The 27621-nt window shown below is 36.3% G+C and overlaps 1 protein-coding gene across 7 annotated transcripts in view; it reads right to left on the minus strand.

The window, feature by feature from the left end:
* LOC136854053 (STE20-related kinase adapter protein alpha) overlaps positions 1–23816 on the minus strand; it is a 37259-nt gene extending 13443 nt beyond the window's left edge. The window contains exons 1-4 of one of the 7 annotated variants that reach the window (XM_067130143.1): positions 23596–23787; positions 17561–17662; positions 10574–10711; positions 5814–6032 (exon numbers count right to left, since the gene is read on the minus strand). In XM_067130143.1, coding sequence (XP_066986244.1) covers positions 5814–6032; positions 10574–10699 — 345 coding nt within the window. In that variant the 5' untranslated portion in view covers positions 10700–10711; positions 17561–17662; positions 23596–23787. Of the gene's footprint in view, positions 1–5813; positions 6033–10573; positions 10712–17337; positions 17663–23595 lie in introns of all 7 variants that reach the window. The other 6 variants (XM_067130144.1, XM_067130149.1, XM_067130145.1 and 3 more) reach the window with 6 other exon arrangements.
* Positions 23817–27621: the final 3805 nt, after the last annotated feature.

A 27621-nucleotide genomic window follows, 5' to 3' on the forward strand; every position in this document is an offset into this window, starting at 1 on the left:
GTTTGAGATTTATACTGTCCACATGGTATAGTCAAAGCTTCAAGGACCAATGATAAAGACAAAATATAAATTTAATATCACATTAGTTACTCTTAAGAGGTGAAAAGAGAATGCTTAAATCTTCAACAAAACAGGATAAATTTATTTTACTGACAAGCAACACATCCTCTTGACAAAGCAAGTAATATTTTGAGGGAGGCAAGGAAAAATATTTGTTTCATCTCAAACCAATTTCTTTTATACAGCTTTTTGATGCAATTATGCAAAATTCCACACACTCCTCATTTCATAGGTCTGTCTCATTCTTGTGTCTGCTGGCTGTTTAGCAGCTTTCAGCCTTCCCCAAAGTTTGCTTTTGGAATTTTCATTCATTTTTTCACTCTCATCTAGTATTCCTTTCATATCAGTGCTAAGTTTTTAGATTCATTGAAAGACATAACATGATTGGTATATTTCAATGGAAGACACAACTTTCTGTAGTTATTTACCAAGAAAGATAAGACTTCCAAATCAGTGTTCCTTTTCTGGCAGATCTGATGTCAGTGTTCTTTTTCTGGCAGGTCTGATGTGTTTATTTCTCCTGTTTAAGGTTCACCTCCACTGTACGTACTGTATTAATTTTCTATTTTCAGTCCTAGGACTTCATTCACCTGTTTGAAGTACTTTTTTCCCATATACATAGGTGCTTTACAGTACTGTAATTTTCAATATTTTTCAAGCAATAACAGTTATGTTTTTTCTGGTGTCAACACTTGTTAACTACTGATTTCTAACTAATTTGCAATCATGACCCAGTTTTCTTTGGTAACTTGGATGGTGAGTTTAGGGTCTAAGGACATACTAAGTACTTCAGTATACAGTACCTTACTCTTTAGCCTTTTGTAAAGAATTTTACCGTTTTAGTACCATTCTTATTATGATGAATTTGGCATTTCTGCTTACAATTTTGGTAATGGTATGTTCTTTAATTAAATCTTTATTTTTGTGGTCATGGTAATATTTTTTGTAGCATTATTCCTGTTCTGCTATTTATCACTTACCTTTTCATGTGCTTGTACAATACTATACTTTTTTTTTGTTAACTTGCATTTCTCATGATAATCAAACTATGATTTGCATTTCCTCTTTTGCTTGTAACATAATTCTGCACCGTTTTTGCTTGGATTCATGTTCCACCACAATCGTAAGTAAACCCTTATAATGGGTGTTAAGTTTCTGTGGAAGTTTCACTTATGAAAATTCATATTTTTTTATTATTCATACTCTATTTTCCAAACAAAGCTTAATGCTCTTGCATCAATCTTGGAGGAAGATGCTGCTGAGGGAGACTGTGGAGCAGAGGTGACCAAGGAAATGTTGTCTGAGAGAGTATTCCTCATTTGAAGGCTCTGACAAAATAGGAAGATGAAGACCTATATGAGCAATGAATCAGCAAAAACATGAACATCAGCTTCCTTGTAAGGCCTAGTTGATAGTTTCTTGCACTGTTTCCTGCTCATGCAAAAGTTCCAGTAGGGGTGCACAACTGACCCCTACACAACTTATGAAAAATTGACAAAGAGGCCATCTGTCAATGGTCCAAGTCATAACTGCTAATATTAGGAACCAGAAACATACCACCACAAACCACTCTATCTAAAACAGATAAATCTCTGGCAGAAGCAGACATCCACACCAAAGAAAAGTATTCTAATAAAGGAAGGACAAATGACCTAAAACAGCTTGCATTGATGTTATCACTGTTATAAACATATAAAGCTTTACGAACAATACCTAATTTTTGTGCAGCATTTGCAGTTTGCAGAAACTTTTTTATGCTTCTCAAAAGAACAATGTGAGTCAAAAGTTACACCTAGAATAGTTTAAGCTTTAGATTCATTCAGCAGAGTCCCATCCATCTGAAGGGGAGGATGGGGTGGAGAATCTGTACAAGATCTACTAATCAATATTGTTTTTTGTTTTCCTGGACCCCATTTCTCCCAAGTGGAGACTTTACTCCGCCCTCAAGTCTTGCATCATCGTCATACTGAACAACTTTGTTTTCCAGGCCAACAACCATATCACTTGTATTTACTAAAAATAACAGTGGACCAAGAACACTACCCTGTGGAACCCCAAACACAATAGGTCTTGGTTTGCTAAAGAACCTATCAACAGCAACTCACTGCTGCCTACCTGTAAGGAAATCTTGAAGTAATCCTAACACATATCCACCCACTCCAAGATTCTCAAGTTTATAAACAAGAGCCTTGTGATTTACTAAATCAAAGGCATCACTAAAATCTATTTGAATTACTCTGCACTCAAAACCTTTATCAAGGTTCTCTTGAAAATGGCATGTAAAGTCTAAATGAGCATCGCAAGCACCTAACTGCTTCCTATATACATACTGACTATCAGCCAACAATCCTTTACATTCCACATACTGTACTTATATAGTGGCTTGAATATAAGTTTTTTCTGCAACTTCGGAGAGCACAGGGAGAATAAAAAAATGGCCTATAGTTACTGCAGTCTGCAGATATGACATTCTTGGGAACAGGCAGTATTATTAACACTGAGCTCATCAGCAAAGATAGTACATCAACATAAAAATCTTGGGAGACACCACATTATAAACTTTTTTAAAAGACAAAGGAAAGAAACCATCAAGATCTCCACCCCAGTTATCAAGATTATCCATAATTTTCTTGACATCCCAAGAGCAAAATGCAAATTTTTTAAGAATAGATTCAGGATGACAAGTATCAAGGGGAGGGACATCCTCAGCTGACTGCTTAGCTTCAAAAACTTGATGAAGCAGTTCAGCCTTTTCCCTACGGCCAGTAACCAATCTACTGTCATCTGTTAGTAGTGGTGGTGGAGTGGAAGGCAAGCCTGACCCAAAGATAGATAATGCCAATTTGGTACACCTCAGACGAGGCTCAGTAAAGTTTCCTCTTCAAGGAATTATTATAATTTCTCTTGGATTTAAGGCAAGTTCCATTCGCAGCATGGGAAGACTCAACAAAAATGGGGTAATTTTCATTTCAACGATTTCGTCCCCATGTGCTGAATTTGGTCCATTTGTCATGGTAAGCTCATCTACATGTATCATCAAACCATGGCTGGTCATTTGTCCTGAATTTGATGATCTTTCTAGGGACATACCTTATTAAAATAGCCATCAGTATTTCATTATCTTCCTCTTGGAATCAGGATCTGATACAGCTTCTGAAATATCAAAAGCCTCACAGTTCAATAATGTAGTCCTAATTGGCTCTAGATTTCAGCCAGACCATTTTTCCAATGGTGGCATTAGGAATAATGATCAGAAATGCCCATACACATACATATTTGCTGACCTTGGATTTGACAGTAGCTGGAACACCTGTGAATATGAGTTCTAATATATTACCAAAAATATGCGCGGGTTCCTCAATTAGCTGGACAAAATTAGAGGATACACAAAACTAAAGAGCTGACAAGCCATGTTGATCTCTGGAATTTAAATTTAGCCACTCGCTTTGCTTTGCGTTAGGTGAAGAGGATGGCACTTCCCTGATAATCCACAAAGCAACTTTTGCTTTCTCATCAGCCTGTCTTACTCACTTTTTGAAGGAACACTAAAGTGAACAAAAAAAATTAAAAGAGGAAAAATGCCTGATTGTACCCTCAAGCAAGGGAACTCAAACCCAGGACAATGGAAGGCCACAGTACAATGGCTATGGTTGAAGAACAAGGTTTGTATGCAGAGTAACCATCTCTTAGAAGGGTTGCCTACCAAGGCTAAAGGGTCCCTTCTACCCGCTGGTTTGATTTCAGTGTCTCCTTCTCTTAAAAGAGTTGCCTAGTCTAGGCAGGGATGTCATACCCTAAAGTGAATGTTACTGACAAAAGCCACATTAACCCACTAGTACTCAAATAAATTTGCCATATGTTTACCATTTATTTTCTTTATTAAGAACAAAGCAAGATAGCTCTTGATAATTTAATGCACAGCTTGTGATATAAATAAGAAATTTGATAAGAGTTGATATGGCAACATAGTCTCTAAATGGAATATAAAATTTAGGCCAAAGGCCACTTGCTGGGGCACATGAGGTCATTCAGCAATGAAAGGGAAACTGACAATAAAAAGGTACGAAAGGTGAAACAGACAGAAAACCTTGCAGTTGAACTACGAAATAACTGTTAAGAGCGGGTGGAGAGTAAGACAGAAGAAAGAGAATATGAACAGAAGTACAGTAAAAGGAATGAAAGGGGTTGCAGCTAGGGGCAGAAGGGACACTGCAAAGAACTTTAAGTAATACCTCCAGTGCCAGTGCACCACGTGAGGTGCACTGACAGCACTACCCCTAAGGGCCACACACACACACAGACTGGTTTAGACTAAAATAAAGCAAAAGAAAAAACTCAGCTGCTTTACGACTGAGGTGCTTTTGTTTTGGGCTACATTCTAGAATCAATCAATCAATCATTTCCTCGAGATCTCCCCAACACCCGTCTCCTGCTTCCCGCCTCACTGTCCTTAACCACGTCTCCTTTGGCCTACCTCTACCTCTTCTACCAAGGGCAACCCACCCCAGTGTATCTCGTACTATTCCCTGTCTTCTATACACATGGCCTAGCCACATTCTAGTATCATTAAATTAAAATACTTCCAAGACATTTTGCCAGTTAATACCTATTCATATGAACCTCTACATTCAGTCAGTTTACCTAATCATCGAATAAATTTTTCATAAAGAAATGTTCCAGGCAAATCTAGGCTATGCTTAGTTTATATTAGCTGATGATAAGCATTAAATAATCAACACTGTAAACATTTAGCTTTTTCATTTATTAATCAATTATTATAATGAGTACACTTTGTATTTGGAACATTTTTTTTTTTATGAATTCAATACACTGGACATACTGTAGTGTACTTCCATTTAAGACATACTGAATTCCAAAGGCTAATGTATTATGACAGTCAACTCAGTAATTTGTCAAACATCTAGTGAATTTAACATTTAGCTTTCTTTACTAAATATTAATAATTTTCAACATTTTTACTATATTACAGTATATGTTTTTGTATGTCAAGTCTTTATATCCTGTTTACATCTATTCATTATTATGACTGTCAAAACAAGACTGAATTAACCTAGACTATGCTTTAGGCCAAAGATCAGTTATCCAGAAAAACCAGTTATCCAGAACACTCTTGGTACTGATGATTCTGGATAAGAGACACTCTACCGCACTATTTTTTGTTGTACATAACTTAAAGCTATGCCTTTCTGCCTATTCTATAAGTATGCTGATAGTGAGGTTTTAACCATTACTTACTACCATTTATGATAGATGCTAATAGTCCTGCCCTTAGAATAGGATCAGCTGAGGAATCTATAGGTCTACTCTAAATGATAGTTCTATCTTTGAGAACTCAAAAACAATAGCTCTAATGTTGAACTTGGATGGATCCCTGTTTTATACTTCTAAATGCCAGTTTTGGTAAGTTTACTCATGATTTAGCCTTTATAACATGGCTAAGCCTGCTTGGAGGGAACATCTACCTCCTCCCACCACCCACTTTATTATCACAGCATCTCACAAGACTCCTGCTTCATCAATGTACTAAGTCTAGGAGAAATTACAATGGCTATATTGACAGTAACTTTGAAGCTTCTTACAGACATTGAAGTGATTCAGCAGGTTACAAGCATGAAATGAATAAAATATGGAAAGATTCAATGTTGCTAGTGTATAAATCGTACAGTAATCAAAATGAGAAAAATTACAAATCAAGTAAATATACCATAGAAATCAATTACAAGCAGCCTTACCTGAATCAATTCAAATTCATCTCCACATTTATCCAAGTCATAAATTTTGATAGCCACATGACTATTGGATGGGTTGTGCCTTGCCACCCATACAGCTCCCATGCCTCCACATACTGACCCTACGTGACTCCACACATCATAGGTTTCTGCAGATGCCTCAAAGGACACCATGCTGGGTGAGCGCAACTCCAAGGCAAAGCTCTCAGATTTGATACGACTCTACAGAACAAAGAGTTAATTATGAATAATATTAAGTACAATTTCAATGGGAATTCTTTTTCTCCATTCAGGAATAAACAATGCTTCTATAATTCTGTACTATTATTTCCAAGCAAACATGAGCATAAATGTAAATAAAACCTACAAAACAAGATTCAGACACTAAACCACTGTACATTCTAAATTTTCATTATTAAAGTAATGAGTTCCAAATAAAAAATTCATAAATTGCAATACAATAACTGTGACAAAAGCAAACTTCAAATGCAATAAGGTATTTTACAATTCTCCCCATGAAAATATCAAAAATGCCATGTGAGCATAATCATTTACTTAACAAGCCATTTCATTCAAAAGCCAAACAGGGCAACTCAACTACAGCAAAGCAGTGCAGTATAAAATACATATCTACAATATGTATCAATAATAATGAGAAATTAAACATGCAAAAAGAGGTATAGTGTTTACTTTCACCAAAAAAAAAAATATTTCAAATGTTATCAACACCTTATTACTCATATAAATATTACGACTGACTGATTGTTTGACTGGCTTAAAAGATAAACTGAACATAAAATAAGCAAGGACCAATGACAAAACAAGAGAAATGGTACAGACCATTAACGTATGAAATTTCCAAATAATCACAGCATTCACATACAGTATTCCACACACAATATCCGTACATTTAAATTGTAAATTCGAAGCACTTATAAACTGAAAGACAATATAATAAAAAGAAGAGAAAATTGTCACAAGAAAAGTCCACTTTCTCAAGAACCCAAAAAGACACTAGGTTTGTAAATGAAAAAAAAATTTTAAGATCTCCCTCTCCGAGAACCCTGAAAAGAGAATACAGTACATAGTTACTTTCCTCACTAAAGTATTTGTGAAGAAAACTCTCATGTTCCCATAGCTTAGGGAACTATATCAGCAGCTGCCTCACTGTTAGTGAGACTGAGTAGCCATACCAAAATGGTTGACAAACCATTCAAAGAGCAATACTCGAAGCAATGTGACCAAGTCGCAGGTAACACATGTTAATTCTCTTGCCTTCATGGCACTTTAGCAGACAACAATGGTACAGCAAGCATATATTTCCAGGAACTTCCTGGTTAATACAGCAAATCAACATTGCTCTCCCATGAACTCTGCTAAAACTCCCTTTTTATTTTTAATCAATAACAATAATAAAACCAGACTATGGGACATAGAGACTATTTTTAGTAAACTAGCCAATGACACATGCTGTGCCGCCTCATCAGCCCTTTCTCTTTATGCTATTCCTGTATTATTTGGGTACTCTGCAGTCCTAATGTCGTCAATCAAAAGCAGGTAAGCTCTGAATTATTCAAATTGTGTTTTGCTGGACTACAATGTACAATGAGAATCGCCAAAATTTATATATTTTTTTTTCAATATGAAGTAAACTTACATTAGCACTAGCAAAATATCATCGAATTCAGCAACAGAAGCTGAACACCAGCTAGGGCTAGGTGAAATAACAACTGCCTTCAGTATCCAAGCAAACAGCTAATAATCCAAAGCCAGCACAAGATTTGGAGTTATCTGTATACAAAATATATACTGTACAGTACATGGTATTTTCATGCTGTGGAGCATATGATAGAAAAAAGTACGTGTTACTATACTCCATTCTACTCTGGTACCTTTCACGATAAAATGGAAAATGTTGAAAGCCATTACATTACTACTACATATTCTCAATTGACTTGCAAATTCTTTCACCCTATTACAAAATTGTTGTAGCACTTAAAAAGGTAAATCTTTCAATGACGTCTTCCTAACTGACTAAATGAAGAAGTATAGTATGGACTACTCATTAACTACCATAAATTTCATTAACTATAATAAATTGGTGTCACATCATCAACGGTCACTGAGGCAAAAATATAACATTGGTTCCAATTTGATTTAATTGCCATGATATGCTTGTTAGAATTTCCCCAACACATTTACAACTATACAATCAATACAAACATACAAATACTCTCCATAAATTCCAGAGATTCCAAAAATTAAATCTCACAAAAACTAACTGATGAGTGTTAGAAACACCTAGAAAAAGGCTCATCGAAAACAGCACCCTTGACTAAGGATTAAACTAGGATTAAGCTACAAAAAATGCATCTGGAACTCATAAGACAAGCTTTATCCACAAAAACTTCACCTTTTGACAACCTTGCTCTGAAGTCTGATCTGCCTATTACATACATACATACATGATTAAAAACTTAAAAGGAACACTAATGCTATCATGAAATCCTACCCCTTCAGGTCAGGAGCTGATTCTTGAAACACTTCTGTCCTCAAGGTTTTAATGTGACTAATCATACATGTGTGCCTTTACACCAAACACCACCATCTGATTAACATTCTCATTACAGCTCCCAAGTATTATCTTCAAATAGTTTATAAATTCCAGTCCTAATTTTCCAATACAAAACCTATTGCAAATGTGGGAAAAATTATAAACTGTGATCTAAAAATATAAAAAAATTACTAATTATACTTGTACTTAAGACTCTCCAAGGAAAAATACCAGTTCAAGAAACCATTAATACAATTAACAATCTTTCATGACTGTGAGTAAGAGGAAAATAAATTTATGATTTACTGTACTTAATCAAATCAAAACAATGAATTAAATGAAATCCTCAGATACAAGTTACTTCACTCATGCTCTAATCTCATCATGGGGTTATAAATCAAGGGAGAAATGGCTTGGGATAAAAATGCATCATGTCCCAATGTACAAGAGCCCATAAGAAGAAGTAAACTCACTGGGAAAGGAAATGCTCTCAAAATAGTGAGTGAACCTCTTTAGGTTAAAAGCAATAACTGCTCCTGCAAAAATGGCAGAGCTTAAACTATAGCATCAAATCATCACTAGGCAGAATCTAAGGGTTTTCAGCACTATACCTAGCAATGCTATTTCAAGATTGCTAAACAATAGCATGCTGCCACTCTATGAGATGTGAACGTTACAAAAGCACTCAAGCTTGTGGTTTTCAAGCCCTGCAATACTATAGGAAAATTACTAAAAAGAATCCTTGAGACTCTGCCTCTCTTTTTTTTTTTTTTATAAACTTAGTAAGTTACACGAGATTTTTAATCCCAGAAATAAAATGCTACTTCAATGTATGGTATTACATGACAATCCTTCCTTTCACCCTATGCAGTAATCTGAATTCCACATTATAAATAGAAAAATATCTTCTATTTATAATGCTCACCTGAACACAAATCACTTCCTGATGACATTTTAGTGTTAACAATATGCCACCCTTCAATTTTAATGACCTCTCTTCCAGACTGCACCTCTCCGTAACTGCAACTGAAGACATCACAGATGTATGATGTGTCAACCAATAATAGTCTATATGAATACTGTAAACCCTAGTTTAGCACTGTTCCTCAGCATGAAGATATGATTATTACAAAAAAAAAAAAAATTACAAATTCTTGCCTACCAGGGTTAGGTAATGATGCTAAAAAGAGCACCACTCATCTTTCACATGATTACAGAGTTTGCAGCTGGACTTTACAATTTGCAGTGTGAATTTTATCAGTCAGATAGCAGATTTTTCATTCACCATGAACTTAAGGATCCAAAATTAGGTTTTCAACAGCTGCTGCAAGTAGGTCATGAAAACATTCTCCATGAAAACTATACAAATAATGGTTTTTCCTCCTTTACTTTAAGTCTCCTACATATTTGTATATTTATATATAAAAATTTTATAATTGTTCACATGCAAACTTTGCTTCCAATAGTTTCCAATCAAGCCACATTACATTCTCAATCATTTCAACATTACATTCTCAGTCATTATCTGGATGGATACTTTCACATAAAAACAGTGTAAGTCACAGAGTTCTTTAGCTAACACTGAACCAACTGCTATATTTCAAACCCTATTACAAATTACCAGTTAAATTAGAATTTCTATGTCATAACCTAAGAAACACTTTTAAAACAAAAGCATCATTTGTTCTCACATGATCAGCTCTCATATATGCAGGTAAGTAAAAAGTCTTTTCTAACAGCCTTTCCTTGACAATCTACTATAATTATCATCGTCTCCCTACCCTCTAAAATACAATCAAAGACTCCAACAAAGAGACATTGCTTCTGTAAACTACAACTGGAGTAATAGGCATAAAAATAAAATGTTCCTACTTTCTCAGGTACTGTAAACAAGATCAAATATGGGTTGGCAGTGAAAAACCACAAATTTCACTGTAATGCAGTTTAATGCTAGCACTGTGCGTGCTACAATTTATTAGCTCATTCAAATATAGCCTACACTGAAATATCTACTCTAAGGAATCCATGACTACAGCATATTTAATACCAAAAAATACTATTTACATCACAGTTCATACTCAATTTCTAGTGTTTAGAAAGCACAAGCAAATCTTAATATATTTGGTGCTATGCAATGCCACCTAAAAAAACTGCACCAGTGGGGTCACAAGCCAGTCAAGGTGCTTCCTGATGGTAATTCTTCCCTTACCTTGGTTCGCAATAGAACCCATCGTTCATTCCACGATCTCTTCTTTAGGCAAACTGTTCTAAAGTGGCCACTCAATAAAGGTCTATTTGGGAATGTACCGCCCATGATAATTAGGATTCCCTGCATAAATCTTCAGTGCTGTGGTGACAAAAAATGGCAATGAGCCAGGAAAAATCCTTTCATCAGAGTAACAGACCAGTGTGATTCTTTACCTGAGGCTTCATCAATTGCATCTTAAAACCAAAAACTTAATTTCTGTTGACAGTTTATTACAGAATTAACAATAAGAATAAATCCCAAGGGAAAAAATGATTGAAACCATGTTAGGTGGTGGTAAATTCTGACAAATCACGAGTTATTTTAACCCAACCAGGGGGCTAAAATACTCAACTTCACATAAATATCTGGTGTCCCAACCACAAATATTCTTATAGATAAATTTATTATAACAAATTACAGTTTCCTAAAAACTCAAAGAATATGTTGATGCTGAGGGGTCTCCTTAAAAATATTGTCACCAGAGGTGCTTGAAATGTTAAAAATACTGATCAAATTTAGGGGACTTGTGTCCAATATTTGCTGTCTTTTGATAGCTGAAATAAATAGCTAAATATCTTCATGACGTATTTAATTTTCTACATGCAGACAGGATCACATTAGGTGGCCATCTAGTTGCCTTGTGTTAAAATGGTGTGTCCAGTTCTAAGAAAGGAAAAAACTACTTTGGTGAATCCTTCCTTGATCACTGGGTGAATGTCATGATCTTTCATGGATTTAATCTGTTCTACTATCACGAAGTTCTTCATTTTTCTTCCAGCTGTGGTTCCATTTTAGTTGGAAATTTACTTCTAAAAAGTTTTTTCCCAGCTGTTGTGGGTACCACAGTAAATGTACAGATAACCATTCCCTTCAACAATCATAGTACAGTAATGTTTTGCGCATGATGTTTTCACTGTCAAATGCCTACTCCAAATAAATTTAGCTGCCAAAAATATGTTGCAGATTAGTAACAGGTCATTCATATGAAATGAAGTCTGCAATTCACTAAGTGTTGCAGATCACTATTGGTTTTTCCCTCCTGCTACTTACTACTCACTCACTTGTCTGCTCTCTCTCTTTGTCTGACAGGACCAATATTTTTTCCATTCATACTGAAATCATGATTCTTGCCTTCCAACCCCATCAGTCATGTTATGGACAAATTCACAGTCTCAGCTGTCACAAGACACAAACCCTCCTTCGTCTTCCACTGTTCACACATTAACTCTCTGGATCCACTGCTGAGTACATACTATACTCTCATCATTCATGTGTAGCTCTGCTAAAACAATTCCACCAGAATCTCCCTTGCTTTTATGCTCGGCTTTCTCAAAGTTTAACACTTCAACATTCATTAATATTCATTTTCCTTATCTTCCTATACCTAAACATCACCTTCAACTGTTTTGCTATCCTTTTTAGAAAAGTGTGTAACCTGTGTTAATTACAAGCTTGTCACTTCTGGCTTCCTGTAGTTTCTTTGGCATATTTTTGCACTATCGCAGGAACTTTGCCCTTGTCAAGGATTTGTGTATATTTCAGGTATTCATAGTACTTTTAAATTGCTTTTTTGTTTATTGTAATATTTTTATATATAGTATGACTTGTATGCTAACTACCAAACAAGGAGCTCCATAGTTAGCACCAACAGGTAGGTTTATTGTGCTAACTCAGACTTATTGAGTGCATGGTATTGATTAAAGTATTTTATTTTGCTTACTTTTAGGTATTGCATCTATTCACACTTCCCATGTTGTCACTTAGCCTATGGCAGTATCTATTTTCAAGTGTTAACGGGTATATGCACTTAGCTGCACTTAACAGCAAAAGAGCAAATAGAATGAACATTATGCAGATGGATGCTTTCGTGCTGTGATGATTAGCTTCCTGAAGAGGAGGATGGAAATTTACACAATGAATCAGCTTTTGTACTGTGATAATTAGCTTCCTGAAGAGGAGGAGGATGAAAATTTAAACAATAAATCAGCCTCTCTCACAGCTTACTCTTATAACTGTAGTACAGTACTGTACTGCACTCTGTGGAGTGTAAACTGTCATGCACTACAGAAGCTGCTACTTTACTTAGTCTTCGTTCCCTAAGCTCTGCTAGGGGTCAAGTTTTTGACGTGTAGTGTCTTTGTGTACTCATGGTACTGCAACCTGCTAAGCAACAGAAAACCATGTTGCCCCAAGACAAGAAACCAGATTTTGGATAACCTTAACACTAGGTGATCAACATCATGGGTAACTGGAGAGTACAGAGTGCAACACAACACTGCATGACATCATACACGTCAATGACAGGGTGCAACTATGTGCGCACTAAGTTGGAAAGCAATCCATTAAGTTAGTGTGTTTAGAATATGCTACCATCAGCATTATGAAAATAAATATTGACTCAATACTGTAGTAAACGACTGTACAATACATACAGCTGCTTATGATGCAAATGTAAACAACTTTGCTTTTGTGCCCCAAAGCAGTTAGTAAAGTTACTCACCCAAAAAAAGCACGACTCCTACAACCCTTAGTATATCTTAACCATCCAGATCCTCGCCTAATCCTGTTACACCTACTTCTGGGCCACATGGCAATTACAGGAACAGACAGGGGTTATGACCACCCAATGATTTCTCCACATTCCTACTCCTTTCCTGACTACAGACTCAGACCACATGTCATCCAAGCTGGTCTTTCCAGGTTGAAATATGTCCTCTTTGTATTACATGGTTAACACAGATCATTACAGAGGATATGAGGCTTTCAATGTTGACTTCCTGGTCCTGCTGCTATTAAGCATGTGCTTATTAAATGCCATCTCTCTGGGAGCTGAAAGGCTATTATATTTTTTATAGTGATACCAATGGAAATCTTAATTTTTCCAGAATTTTACAAGAGAATATACAGTAATTTTTATACGATTTTTTAATTTATTGCAGGACCTGGTATTCTGGAGCAATTATAATGCTTACTATAATTCTCAATTTACTTATATTTCTATCATTCTATATACAATGCCATACTTTTGGCATTGGTAACCAAGGTAGCTCTGTTGCTAGATAATTTCCTATCAATCATCAACAGGTGTGACATCTATCTTCATCTATGGAGGGACTAGCCAAGAAGGCCACTACATCTTTTGCCTCACCTTCTGGCTGAGGGGGATACAACAGAAAGATTTCTCCAGGAATTCCTTACTATTACCAACTGTTAGGAATGGGTCCTTGGAACCATGAGGTTTTGCCAACTGCTCCTCTTCCAGTTTCATAACATCCCCATACCACCTGTCTTTGATAACTGCATCCACTTTCCACCCTCTAGAAACTATATCTCTTAGCAAGTTCGTCATTCCTCTATAACATGGTCTTCCACATACACTCAAGTATTTGTCTTTGAAGTCACCCATTAAAAATTTCCATTTTCTTTCTAATTACAACATTTTTGCAAAACAAAGTAATATGAACATTAAATATACATGAATCATACAGTTTTCCAATGTTTTTGCTATCATTTTCAATGAGGGTATTGCTACTACAGTATTTTTCTACTGTCCTCTCAGTGCCTAGTCCACAAACCAGTGCCCCCTAGACAAAATGTTCTACTTCTTTTTATGTCAAATCTTCCTTCTTGGATTAGTTGGAGGCATAAGAAGATGACTCCTACTCTTCTACTACAACCCGTGCCTGTGGAGCAGATTACTACTCTTGCTGCAATATTTACTGTTGTTATAATCTAGCATTTCAATCGACACTTGCTCAGCAGCCTTCCAAAAATGCAGCCGGTGCAACAAATATCTACTGCTGTTGCTCTCTTAACAAATGCAGTACTACCAAATACAGCTGCCTTCAACAAGGACCTCTTTTTGACTTTCAATACTGTCTACCTGAAATATTCCCTTCCAAACCATCAAGAAAGCCAACACATTTGGCACAACATTCATCTCAAATATATTCAATATTAATGTCACTTGTCAAAATAGAAGGAACAGATAGTTCTTGTCTTCCATGATGTCTTCACTCTCTTCATACCAAGGAAAGCCTCATTTTTGCTCTCCTGCTTGCCAACCTTCTACCAAGAAGAAAATGAATACAAGTTATCAATGCAAGTATTGTACCTTTATTATTCCCACTGCCTCAATTATTATGATGATAACACTAATTCTATAATAGGTGCAGATTTCTCCACTGTTTTCCCTTCTATGGATAGAATATTTGACTATGAACTAATATCTAGACTACTACAGGCCCCAACACCACAGTTTTAGCAATGGATCCAAATAATGAAACCCTGTGAGATCAGTATGATGACAGATGAAATCAGCAAACTAAACCATTCTAGTGGTATGCAAGAGTCCTAAACTGGATAAAACCCTTAGGGCCAGAATCAAGATCTCTCCTTACCATGACAAAATCAAGGAGTTTCTTCTAACCTCTTCCTTCAAGATATTGACCTTGAACTTTGTTTCCCACTACAGAACTGAGATACTTTGATTTAAAATAAAAAGATGACAAAAATTTTTTGTTTATGCTGAAAATCTGTCATTTTCTAAGTTATTTATAGTAAAAAAAATTTAATTTGGGCATACAGCACTGTACTGTAAGTCATGTACTGGTCCTTTGACTCAATAAACCTGAACAGTACCAACATTTCATTACCCACAAAATCACACTCTCCACATCATCTATCACATTAGCAGGAAAATCTTTGATAACCACCAGTCTGAGCTATTTCATCCAAATAAGTTCTGTCTAAGAATGTGCCTCCTATCTATTAGGATCTATGCACAACTGATTCCTACAAGTCACGAAGCAAAAGAGATTCTGTAGTCCCGAGATCTGTAACCTTCCTTTTCCTGCTGGAGTAACTCCTATTTAGTACCTCTCCCATATATCAACAGTTTAGCCATTATACTCCATACAGGTGATCCACCAATACACTTTGCATCACAATACTGCGTTTAAAAAATCAGGCCCCACAAACAAAAGGAAAAACTGTACCGGTACTTATTCAGGCAAGCTTAAAAATGAAAAGGCAAACAAAGTTAGTTGAGTAACCTCCCATCACACATCAATCATACAATTCATACCTGTGAAAGTGTACATAAAAAACACAAATCATTTATCATTATTCCTGGAAAAAATTTTGATCAAACAAATGTCACTACCCTGACTTTAAAACAGGAAAGTGTGTAAGGACGAAAAAAATTTAAACAGCTCTAGACAATGCTATCAAAATCCTGATGGAAGTGAACTGATGCAGCAAACATACCCAACAAAATCAGCACTTGATTAACCCTTTGGTAAACAACTTTGGGAGCCCCAGAGGTCAGCTAATAGCTCACCCAGCAAACATTTAGGGTACAGAGATTAATGGCATAAAATAAAAATATAAAACATGGAATCTTCTCTCCACGCTTGTGACCATTCGAGTGCAGATTATGTTCATTTTTAATAAACTTCTTTTTCTTAAAATGTTTAATGATTATACTATTTACTTTTCATATGCATGTATTGAATATCCTTTTCTTATAAACATACATAAAAATAAAATACTGTGACTGACAATTTCCAATAATATTCATTATTTAGTTATTAAATCTTCAGGCTTTGCTTATTTACCCTTCTACTTATCTATAAATTTTATAAATCATGTGATGCATTAGATGAGGAAAATGAAAATTGCCTGAGGCCTAGATAATTCATGTTTAAACAGACTGGCCTTGAAAGCAAAGCAAGAAAAAGGAATCATATATATATGCACTTAGCACCAGTGTTGAAACCTTAGCTCTCTGCATAATTACAAACTAAACAGCGCAAGCAAAATTGGTATGCCACGTATATGTACGTATTAAACGGGTAAAGGGTTAAATGACCCTACTAGATGTTTAATGTCTAAAGTAAAAATAAAATACTGCACAGAAACACAGCCTTCCAACACTCACAGAACATTTGTGGTCACCTTCCAGTTTCTACAGATTCAGCTATGGCAAGGGATACTAGACAAAACTTATTCAGGAGTCAATGGTCCACATTAGTCAACAAAAATTAAAAACATGAAATTATATAAGTTCTGTAACATTTCCTTCACACAAAACAAAAGCAACAGGGCATGCAAAAATGTTAGAGACTTGGTGGATAGAGTATATGAGGCTCTTTTGATACAAAAAGCTCAAGGAGAAAATATCCTTTTTGTTTAATCTCAATGCAGACCATGATCCAACAAAACCTTTAGAGCAAATCATACAAAGGGTGATTCTAGTGAGTGATGTTCAAACAGAGTATCATCCAAGTTTCATTTGAGAAGCTTACATACTGCATGATGCTGTACATTCAACAATACAAACAATTCAGGCAAGTCCTCATACCAAAATCTCAAACTCCAGCTGGGTATATTGTACTGTACTTGGGAGAGGTCAGATTGAAAAAATCATTAAGATCCTAAAAGCTACAGATATAACTCCAGTGCTAATGAATTGAATAGTTACAGGGGAAAAGCAATTCTTTGAAACATAATGTGTTGTAGAAAATGTCATAAATCAAGCACTAGTAAATATAAAGGGATAATATAGTGAAGTTGTAAGTTTGTCTTTTGCACTATGCTTCTACAAAAGCTATATTATCAAGGATGTTAGTAAGGGTTAGTAGTGGATATTATATGACTACATAAGAGCCTCCCTCAAGATATGCCTATAGTTTCTAGGATCTTCCTCTACAATTTGTATTTACCGAGTAGAGTTTGCATGCACAATATAATGAGTGCCGCATCTTAAAGAGCCGGGCAGCAATTTACATAGGCTCAGGATCTTACGAGGGGCTTGTATGCAGTGTCAGTATGACCTACGCGCACATCTATGCGCACATCAGGGGAGACGGCCAGACTGGCTATACGGGAACACGCACATGGACACTCAATGCAGGACATGACCCACACACTGATAATGACACTGACACTTTCTCAAAATGACTGAAGGAAGAGTTGGTGCAGGTTCTCTGACATGTCCCGGGGATCAACGCCAATGACACACAACTTTATATATTGTCACTCCAATCCCTGCCATAAAAAATAACACATTTTATTCAACACCACTATTCAACATGAAATAACAGAAATATTCTACTGTCTCTTTGCAGGCATTGTAAGACTGAAGAATTTTATGAGCGTATCAGCAAATCAGCCACTCCTTGTAATACAATGTAGACTGTTAAGAGTAATGTTAGTTATTACTTTTACCCAATTTTAATATAAATATATACGATAGCTGACCCCTATATGTAACTGAAACTGCTGCACAAGTGATTTCAGTCATGCATTAATTCAGTACCTGATTACAATCACTTTATTCTTCCCAAAAGTTTTACACTAGCAAACTTTCCCATCTACAATTTTCAATTAGGAAACTAAAATACAAGCAATATTTAAAAATTCTATGCACACCTAGAAACATTATTCTTACTCTTATTTGTAATTCCTTTGTCTACGACTACCTAACTTTATGAACAACAGTACATCTTTTTGCATACTGTATCAATTATCAAAACCTTAAATACAAGAATTCTAAGAATAACAAGCCCAAAAAATAAATAAAAATACTTTAATATCCTCTGAAGAGAATGGTAAGCTAAAACAATTCAAAATAAAATACAATACAATAAAAATGAATTTTTTTCTTTACACTTATATGCACTGTGGTATGTCACAGCATCTCAAGAACACACAAGATCAAGAAAGTTAAATCTTCCTTGCCAGGGCTTTCTATAGTTTGGTAATATGACTGTAATTTAAATGGTTTTATATTGATTTACTTTCTCATAAATTATCAATTAAAATGAGCAAAATCTGAACCTTAGAAATTCATGAGCCAATACTGTATACCTCTGTGAAAGTTTTCTTTCAAAGATACAAACTTCTTACTTTTATTCAAGCCCTGCTGACACAGTGAAAACAGACAGACAAGCACTAAATCACAATTTAAATGAGTCAAGTTGTTATTAAATGGGTGGCATCCCCCTTTTGAAAAGGCTGCTCGCACCACCTTCCAAAACTTGTTAACTCTTGTTTGTGCTTGCAGACTAAACATGCATCAATGAGATGGTGTGGGAAGAGGATACACACTTGAAGAAAAAGAGGATTGCATATAAGAAACATAAAAAATATCATTTCCATCTTCCAAATTAAATGGGCAGTTTTCTCATGTAAGTATTGTTTTCCCCTTACCACAGAGAACCACATATCTCAAAATGTCCACTTTGTAGTCTCCATTCAATGCCTTAGCAAGCAGAAGGAATCACAGCATCTGTATTCATGTTACATAAAAACTATTTTAAGTTCTATATCTCTCTACAGAGTGCAAGCCTCTTACTTGTGTTGAATAGCATCTTTGGTGGGAGGCAATGGTATATATCTTCAGATTCCTGCCTGACTGGAGAGCCATAACACTGGCTATGAGTACCAGGCTATTCTATATAAATGTTAATTTCCAATTCCCATTAGTGGTGTTTTACTTTTTTCACTGTAATGTATGTGATGCATCTGCAAGTAGCTCATCAGCTCGGCATATACAACTGGTGATCTATATATAGTTGGTAAGGAGCATTAATAAAGTTAGGAAGTCTATAGTACCTCTAAAAATTGACCATGTCAGGCACTCTTCAGCTCTACAAACTGAAAGATAAAAATGTGGACGAGACATTTCACAATCTACTGGCCAAAGTAAAATAGGAGATGAGGGGCAAGCTGTAACACAAGCCTTCTTGCATCTCGTCATCCTATTGTTCGTGTAACGCGAGTAGACAATGGCATCCCATGAATAACAATCAGTAAAAATTGATAGACATCAACAAACACCACCCAGTATTTGTATCAAGAATAAATTTCTCTTAAGCCATGTGGCAAATACAGAAATTCTTTGAAGTTATTTGGAAAAGAAAAAATTTTTCCACGGCAATGTGGCAAAAATAATAACTTCCCTGATGTGATGCAGCAAAACAAATTTCTTTCAAGTGGCATGGCAAAGACAGGATTCTTGCCTAACTTATACTGTATGGGTACTAAAGCGTGGCAAAGACAGGACTCTTGTCTAACTTATACTGTATGGATACTATCCTGAAGTGCATAGAAGTCCTGATAGAAACATTAAGTGCAAGTAAAATCACTTACATATCTGACGAGATAATACTGTACAGTAATTATCATCATTATAATAATGTAGTTTAATAGAACCAATCCATCACCCTGCTAGAATCTAAGATGACTTGCCAAAAGAATTTGCTCTTAAAAGAGAATTGTACTTTGACAAATGTAAACTTAAAGAAATTAAGACAGCCAGCCTAAGTAAGAAGAAACCAAAGGGAACAGATGAAAAGTAAAATTTATTATTATTATTCAGAAGATGATCCTATTCATATGGATCAGGTCTACAGGAGCCACTGACCTGAAACTCATGCTCCCAAAGAACATGGTGTTCATTTGAAAAATGACAGAAGATACTAGGAAATACAGAAAGAGATCACTTATTAGCAAAATGATAAATTAACAAATTAATAAATTGATAGACAAAAATGTTAACAAATAATTAAAAGTACAAGGAAAATTGTTTTAGAGTAGTAATGTATTGCATCTTCACTTCAACTTTTGAGGTTCATATTGCACATCATCCTCAAGGAGAACGTTCAAAAGTCCAATGTTATGAGGAATAAAACTACAACACCTCTGGAACTGAGAAATTTGACAGTGATGTACATTTACTACATACTGGTGCTGCTGTTCAACACATTTGGTTGCTCATGGAAAGAAAAGAGGGTCAGAGATCAACTGTGATAGCAAAAGTTCTCTGTTAAAATACAACTTATGAAAAATTGACAAACGAGAGACCATCTGTCAATAGTTCAAGTTACAATGCTAATGTTAGGAAACAGAAACCTACCATTACAAACCATGCCATCTAAAAGAGATAAATCTCTGGCAGAAGCAGACATCCACACCAGAGAACAGTATTCTAGTAAAAGAAGGACAAATGACCTGAAACAGGTTGCACTGATTTTATCACAGTTATAAATATATGAGGCCTTACATATACTGTAATTGCTAACTTCCATGTAGCATTCACTAACACTTTCATTAAATAACACCTTCATTAAACGTTTCTCAAAAGTAAGATGTCAAGTCAAAAGTTAAACCAAGTATAGTTCAAAGCTTCAGACTCATTCAGCAGAGTCCCAGCCACTTGAAGAGGAGGAGGACAGGGAGGAAGATCTGATATGTCATGACTAAGGGCTGCTTCATTTATCTCAAGTGGAGACTTTACTACAACCACAAGTGTTGCATCATCAGCATACTGAACAATCTTGTTTACCAGGCCAACAACCATACCACTTGTATACACTAAAATTAACACTGAACAAAGAATGCTACCCTATGGAACTCCAGACACAATAGGTCTTACTTTGCTAAGATCCCATCAACAACAACCCTCTGCTCCCTACCTGTACAGATATCTTGAAGTAATCCTAAAACATATCCTTTCACTAAAAGATTCTGAAGTTTAAAAATAAGTGCCTTATTTTTAAACTCAAGAAATGCACTTGAGTCACAAGGATGCTCCAAAGAATGTTTAGCACTGTCTACAAGGAACTGTGCAAAGCACACTTTAATTGGTACCACCCTGTAGGAACAGCTGAAGAGCTAATATAAGATTCTTCTGCTGGGTGCACATAAACCTTCATGGTTCTGCAGTCTGCACAATGCTGTTGACTTCCAGTACTTGTAGTTGCCAAAACAGGTAAGCGACAAAATTTCATTATCCTCCTTAACAAATTCCACTAATGCTGAGGCTGTCGATTAAGCTGTAGTATTCCTTTCTCTGTCAAATCAATATCATTGAGCCAGCTGCAACCTACATTGAAAAAGCAGAATGCTAAAAGCCCAAGAGCCCAGTACAGAAAGCAGCAGATACAGAAAAAGAAACTAAGAAAAAACTAGTAGAGATAAATAACAGAGAAAAATGTGATATATAACAAAGTAAAATAAATAAGGCAAATATCACATAAATTATGAAGTGAGACTCACGTCAGCCCGCTCTACAAAAATGCATTTGCAGCAAATCTGAACTTTTGAAATTCCTATGATTCTACACAGGATTTGGAAGATCAATCCATAATTAGTCTCAACAGTAACAATTTGTCGGGGGTAGCTAAAATATAACCTAAAGTCAGCACAGTGCACCAAAGAGTAACTAAGAGCTGGCCCCTTGATAATGAGTACCAACAGGTATATGGGTAAGATCTGATGAGAGCTTCTCATACTGGTGCACTGGAATAGGAGACTTACGACAGTGTACAATAGGCCAATCACATAGAACACAGGCCTCTGGGACGGATTATGTACATCATGGTACCCTAAAATGGTTCAAGCCAATGTATCAGTGACTGTAGCTACAGGGTAAGGATAAAAATGGAAGAAATGTGTAAGTGAATGCAATAAAAACCCCCTCCCAGTCAGGTTTACCAGTTATATGATCTTGATTCAAAAACGGATGACGGCTACATTAGATTAGGAAAGGAAGTTAGGTTAGTTTTATATTCTAATGTACTTTTAATGTTAACATTTAAAATTGTAAGAACCTTCCCAATTGTGTTCTTCAGATATCTTATATTCTTGACTAATGTTCTCATGTCACTTTTATTCTCCATCCAAATAGTTTTTCCAACTGGAGGGACCTCCATTATTGTCAAACACAGTAGCTTTGGTAAGTAGTGATTTCTTGCAAAAAGGCAGTCAAAAGGTTAGCCAATGTTAAATTACACAGAACTCAAAGGCTATTGGTAAAACATGCATCTCATGCCCAATTCCCCTACATAAATGTGATGAAAGCACCTGGATAATAACATCTACACCTAATGGGCCTGTACATAACGACATTTGTAAATACAGTACAGTGTACTGTAGCCTATGTTGTAGCAGCAGAGACAAACAGTACTGTAATACATACTATAGTATGCTGAAAAACTCACAGAAAACATAAATATATCACAGCTTGGAAAACATACTGTATGTCAAGGTTAAATGCTGCTGTAGCAGTCACAAGTTCAGGTCATTTCGGCCGTAAGTCATTTAGGCAGTAAGCATGTTTACGTCCAAAATGGGCACTGTGTTTAGTACCAGCCCCTTGGGGATATACATAAGCATACAATTACGATGGTAAATACCATAAATATAACGAATTATGTTGCTTTCAATGCTACAGCCATGATGACTTATGGCCGAGACAACCAGGACCGGCAGTCACCAACCATCATTTACAACTACCAATTGTTTCATGTTGGTGCTTTATTGTCTGATCCTTGTGCAACTGATATGAGCAGGCTAGCTTACTCCTCTAGGCCTACATCTATTTAACACTTACAAGTTAATATGAAAACAGTAGGCCTATACCCTAAGCTAATTAAGTAGGCCTATGAGCAATTTTTGACATTCACCCAATTTTTTTCAAGTAATGACCTATTTTGCTTTGGGTTTAACGTAGCAGCCATGCAAGCTTAAGGCAGCCCACTGGGAGACTAGGCTAGGTAACGGTTAACCGTAGGCCTAATCTACATCCTGTTAAGCTACGTCAGGCAGTTCACTACAGTAAACTATTCACGGTACTGGATAGGCCTAATTACATAGGCCTAAAGGCAGGAAGTTCAATTTTTACCATATAATCTCACGAGATGGGGCCCACTGCGGCCTGCGGGTCAAAAGTTAAATTAGGCCTAATCGATGCGGGCCGTTATTTATGCTAGGCCTATTTGACGCTGACAAAGTCGACTATCCTTGGTAAGATATGCCCGAGGCAACCCTACTTTACCTAATATTCAAGTTAAACAGGTTAATAAGGCACAATGTTATCTAAGGTTATGCACAAGTAGGGTTAGGCCATTCTAAGCTCAGTCTAGGCTGAACCCTAGACCCTCGGTCATTCTAATTTTATAGGCCTACGGACGAACCTGCAACAGTAGTGGACTCAGCAGACTTCTTCTATTATATAGGAGGGATTTACGAGTTGAATAAGGGTGCTGGTTTACTGTTGGAATTGGAATTATCAGGACGGTTTTCGTCCGTTCAAGACGGTGCACCTTCGGTACTTGGCAGTAGGGAAGAAGACTTTTGACGTTTACCAAACAAGCACTCGAGATCCTGAACGATATTTACGACGTTTTTTTTACACTTCAACACCTTCATTCGCTTCGTCAAACCTGGCATTAACTATTATTTAGCTTTTCTTTATACAGGTATATCATTGATTTCATTTTTTATAAAAGCTGCAGTATTTTTCCTGCTTTCTTCGTACCCCATATCGATCTCAGAGGACAAAGACCTTGGTGTAAATGTTAACAAATTCTGCATTTTTAAATATTCAATAGGAGATTAAGTATAGCTACACTTATAGTCGTGAAAGGGGACATTAGGAAATGGGGTAATTAATGGTATGCCGTTTCTTTCTGAATATCTGAAGTTCATCATCTATAAAGTGGGTCTTTCCATTAACTCGTTATTTATAGTAATAATATGAAGAGGGATCACTGTCTGCCGAGTTCAGCTTTATTTATTATCATATTTTCCTTGCGACTTCCTTTTCGTCAGGTTGTAAAATCTGGCCAAGGACACAGGGGCGTCATTTCAGATTTTTGTTGGGTTGTGGGGGTGGGGGGAGCAAAGACGGTTTGGCCAACGAAGTGAGCCTAATCAGTTGAGTTTTTTTTCTTGAGCTATTTTATGTGTTTTTGAAGCCACATGAGCAAGGTATTTCAGCAAAAATTATATACTCCCACTACTATATGTTTCATTTCATCATCACTGGTAGCTAGTAGACAGACAAAGATCAAGAAACATAATATTTCAGAGAAATTTTATATATTTATGATTGCACATTTCAAAAGAAAACATGCTGTTACTTCTTGGGGCTTGGGGGTGAGGGGGGCCAAGTTGAGGCTTTTGGCGGGGGGGCAACTTGGGTCTTGGGTGGGTGGCAAGTTGAGTCTTGAGGGGGGCAGTTGACCCCCCAGCCCCCCCCAAATGACGCCCCTGCAAGGACATGTAAATACAGTTTTACAAGTCGCCAAAGAATATAGTCAATGCTCTACGTCTTACGAAGGCTGATATCGTGAATGACTATTTTGTTTCTGAGTTGGCATTATGGCAGCACGGTCAGCTGTTTCATAGAGGCCAGAAAGAGTGCTGGTTTTATGTAGGAATTGGAACTGAAATATAGAATTTAGGCCGAATGCCAAGTGCTGGGACCTATGAGGTCATTCAGCGCTGAAAGGAAATTGACAGTAAGAAGGTTTGAAAGGTGTAAGAAGAGGAAAACCTCGCGGTTGCAATGTGAAACAATTATTGTTAGGAGAGGGTGGAAGAAAGAGTGCATGAACGAAGGTACAGTAAAATGAATGAAATTGATTGCAGCTAGAAGTCGAGGGGATGCTGCAAAGAACCTTCAATAATGCCTACAGTGCACCGCATGAGTTGCACTGACGACTTTAACCCCCTACGGAGCAGTTTTATGTAGAAGAGGCCTAGTGTGGATCTCTGGATTTAACCTACCAACTCGCACAACTAAGGTTATAATTATTGGAAAATTATATTACAAAGTGTTTTTCTTGCACAGCTGTTCTCTTTCGTTTCATGTATACCAGCTAATCGACCTTTACCACGCGGCAGGAGCTTGCAGGCAAGCAGAACATCTGAAGCCCTTGTTGGCAGGGAAGGATCTTATTAACATTAAGCCATTACACCCAACAGACGTTCAATTCATGGAGAAAACACAATAAAACATTCACTAATACATACATACTTTAACTATCAAATTGTAGATGAACTTACGCAGTATATACCTAAAACGACGGCTATTCATTACCTTGTGAAAGCCCCTACACAAACTGTCTTAAAAAAAAAACAGAATACCTAATAATGATTGTCTGTAATCTAACAATGGTCATACAAGAAACTGAAATAAGACTCCAAGAGCGTTAATTCAAATACTTTGATTGTTAGACAGAACATCATCCGTTCGTTTTAGATAGAGCCAGCCTTGTGTTGGCAAGGACCCTTGCAGTTGGACAGCCCATATGAGTTAACATGTGCTGAAACATGATTTATAACACATTTGAGAGAGAAAGAGAGAGAGAGAGAGAGAGAGCAGTTACAATGAAACTGAGGTTATTTATCTTATATGCATATATATGGATGTATATATATATATATATATATATATATATATATATATATATATATATAATATATATATATATATACAGGCAGTCCACAGTTTACGACGGGTCCGGCTTACAACGTTCCAAGGTTATGATGCTTTTCAAATATATTCATCAGAAATTATTTCCCGGTTTACAACGCTTGCTCCGGGGTTATGACGCTTACGATGCCAATCCGACGGAAAAAATATGGCTCCAAAATGGCAGAATAATCAAAATTTTTAGGGTTTTTTGATGAAAAACTCAATAAAAATGCAGTTTACATCATTTCCAATACACCAAAAGCATTAAAAATAAGGCTTTCTTTGGATTTTTGATGGTTTTCAATAATTTTTCTATTTACGATGCGGCATGGGTGCATGGAACCCCATGTCAGAAACTGGGGACTGCCTGTATATATATATATATATATATATATATATATATATATATATATATATATATATATATATATATATATATATATATATATATATACATATACACACTAGCTGACCAACCCAGAGCTGCCCAGGATAACTCTGAATGACAACAGATAATCTCTCTCTCTCCCTCACTTTTTCCCCTCTTCTTCTCCCTAATCCCCCTCTACTCTCTCTCTCTCTCTCTCCAACCCTCCCTGTCTCTTTCCCTCTTTCTTCTCCCTAACACCTCATCTACTCTCTCTCTCTTCCTCTCTCTCTCTCTCTCTCTCTCTCTCTCTCTCTCTCTCTCTCTCACTGTCATCCCCCTTCCCATACCCTCACCCCTCAGACAGTAAGTCATATGTATACTGAAATTAGGTATGATAAATTCGTAAAGTTTATTTAGTTACTAAGTCTATGGCCATAACCAGCCCCGTTCCAGGGAAGTCCTTCCCACCACCACCCACTTTGGTGCCCTTTGGCTCTAGTGATTTCTTACCCCAACAGTGCTGATTCCTAGATTGTAAGTCATATGTATGCCAAGTTTGGCTGAAATTGCTCAATGCGTTTCAGAGCTATTCTGGCACATGCACATACACACACATGCATACATACATCCATTTATATATATATATATATATATATATATATATATATATATATATATATATATATATATATATATATATATATATATATATATATGTGTGTGTGTGTGTGTGTGTGTGTGAGCTGGTACTATTACAGCATCAAACGCTTTAACTTTTATTCACGCACAGTGGGTTCACAAATGAGACATTAAAATAATGTTATAAAGCAGGCAAAAGGAACAAGAACCACCAAATGCTTTACTGCCAAACGATGTTAAGCAAGTTAATCCTGGGTAATGCGGTCACAAGTTGAAATGGCGAACTTAACGCTGGAAACTACAAAACATGTATGCAACTAAGTAGAAATTTCTGTGGTTATACTTATTAATAAATGTTTAAATTGCAAAACCAGTGAAGTTGAACAGTCCAAGTCTTTAGTATAAAACATCACCAATGTCTGACTTAATAACACAAGATCGAATGATACTCTTTTTAACTGCATCGTTGCACAGAACAATGGACCTTGCTGCACTTCAGTTGTCAGGATGATCAGAATCTCTCAAATGTATAAACGACGCATTCGATGTTCGACCATTTCTTACAGAATAATGATTCTGCTTGATTCGTAGGGACAGTGACTTTCGTCAGTTTTTCAGAGGAAATTCATAAATGCATCCGGAGACAGGTGCCTGCTTTTCTCTGCTTTCTTGCATCATTCCATCTATAAAGATACTGAACAGCCACGGAGGCGTAACACACCCTCGCCT

This window comes from Macrobrachium rosenbergii, chromosome 28 (genome assembly GCF_040412425.1).
Source record: "Macrobrachium rosenbergii isolate ZJJX-2024 chromosome 28, ASM4041242v1, whole genome shotgun sequence".
NCBI lineage: Eukaryota > Metazoa > Arthropoda > Malacostraca > Decapoda > Palaemonidae > Macrobrachium > Macrobrachium rosenbergii.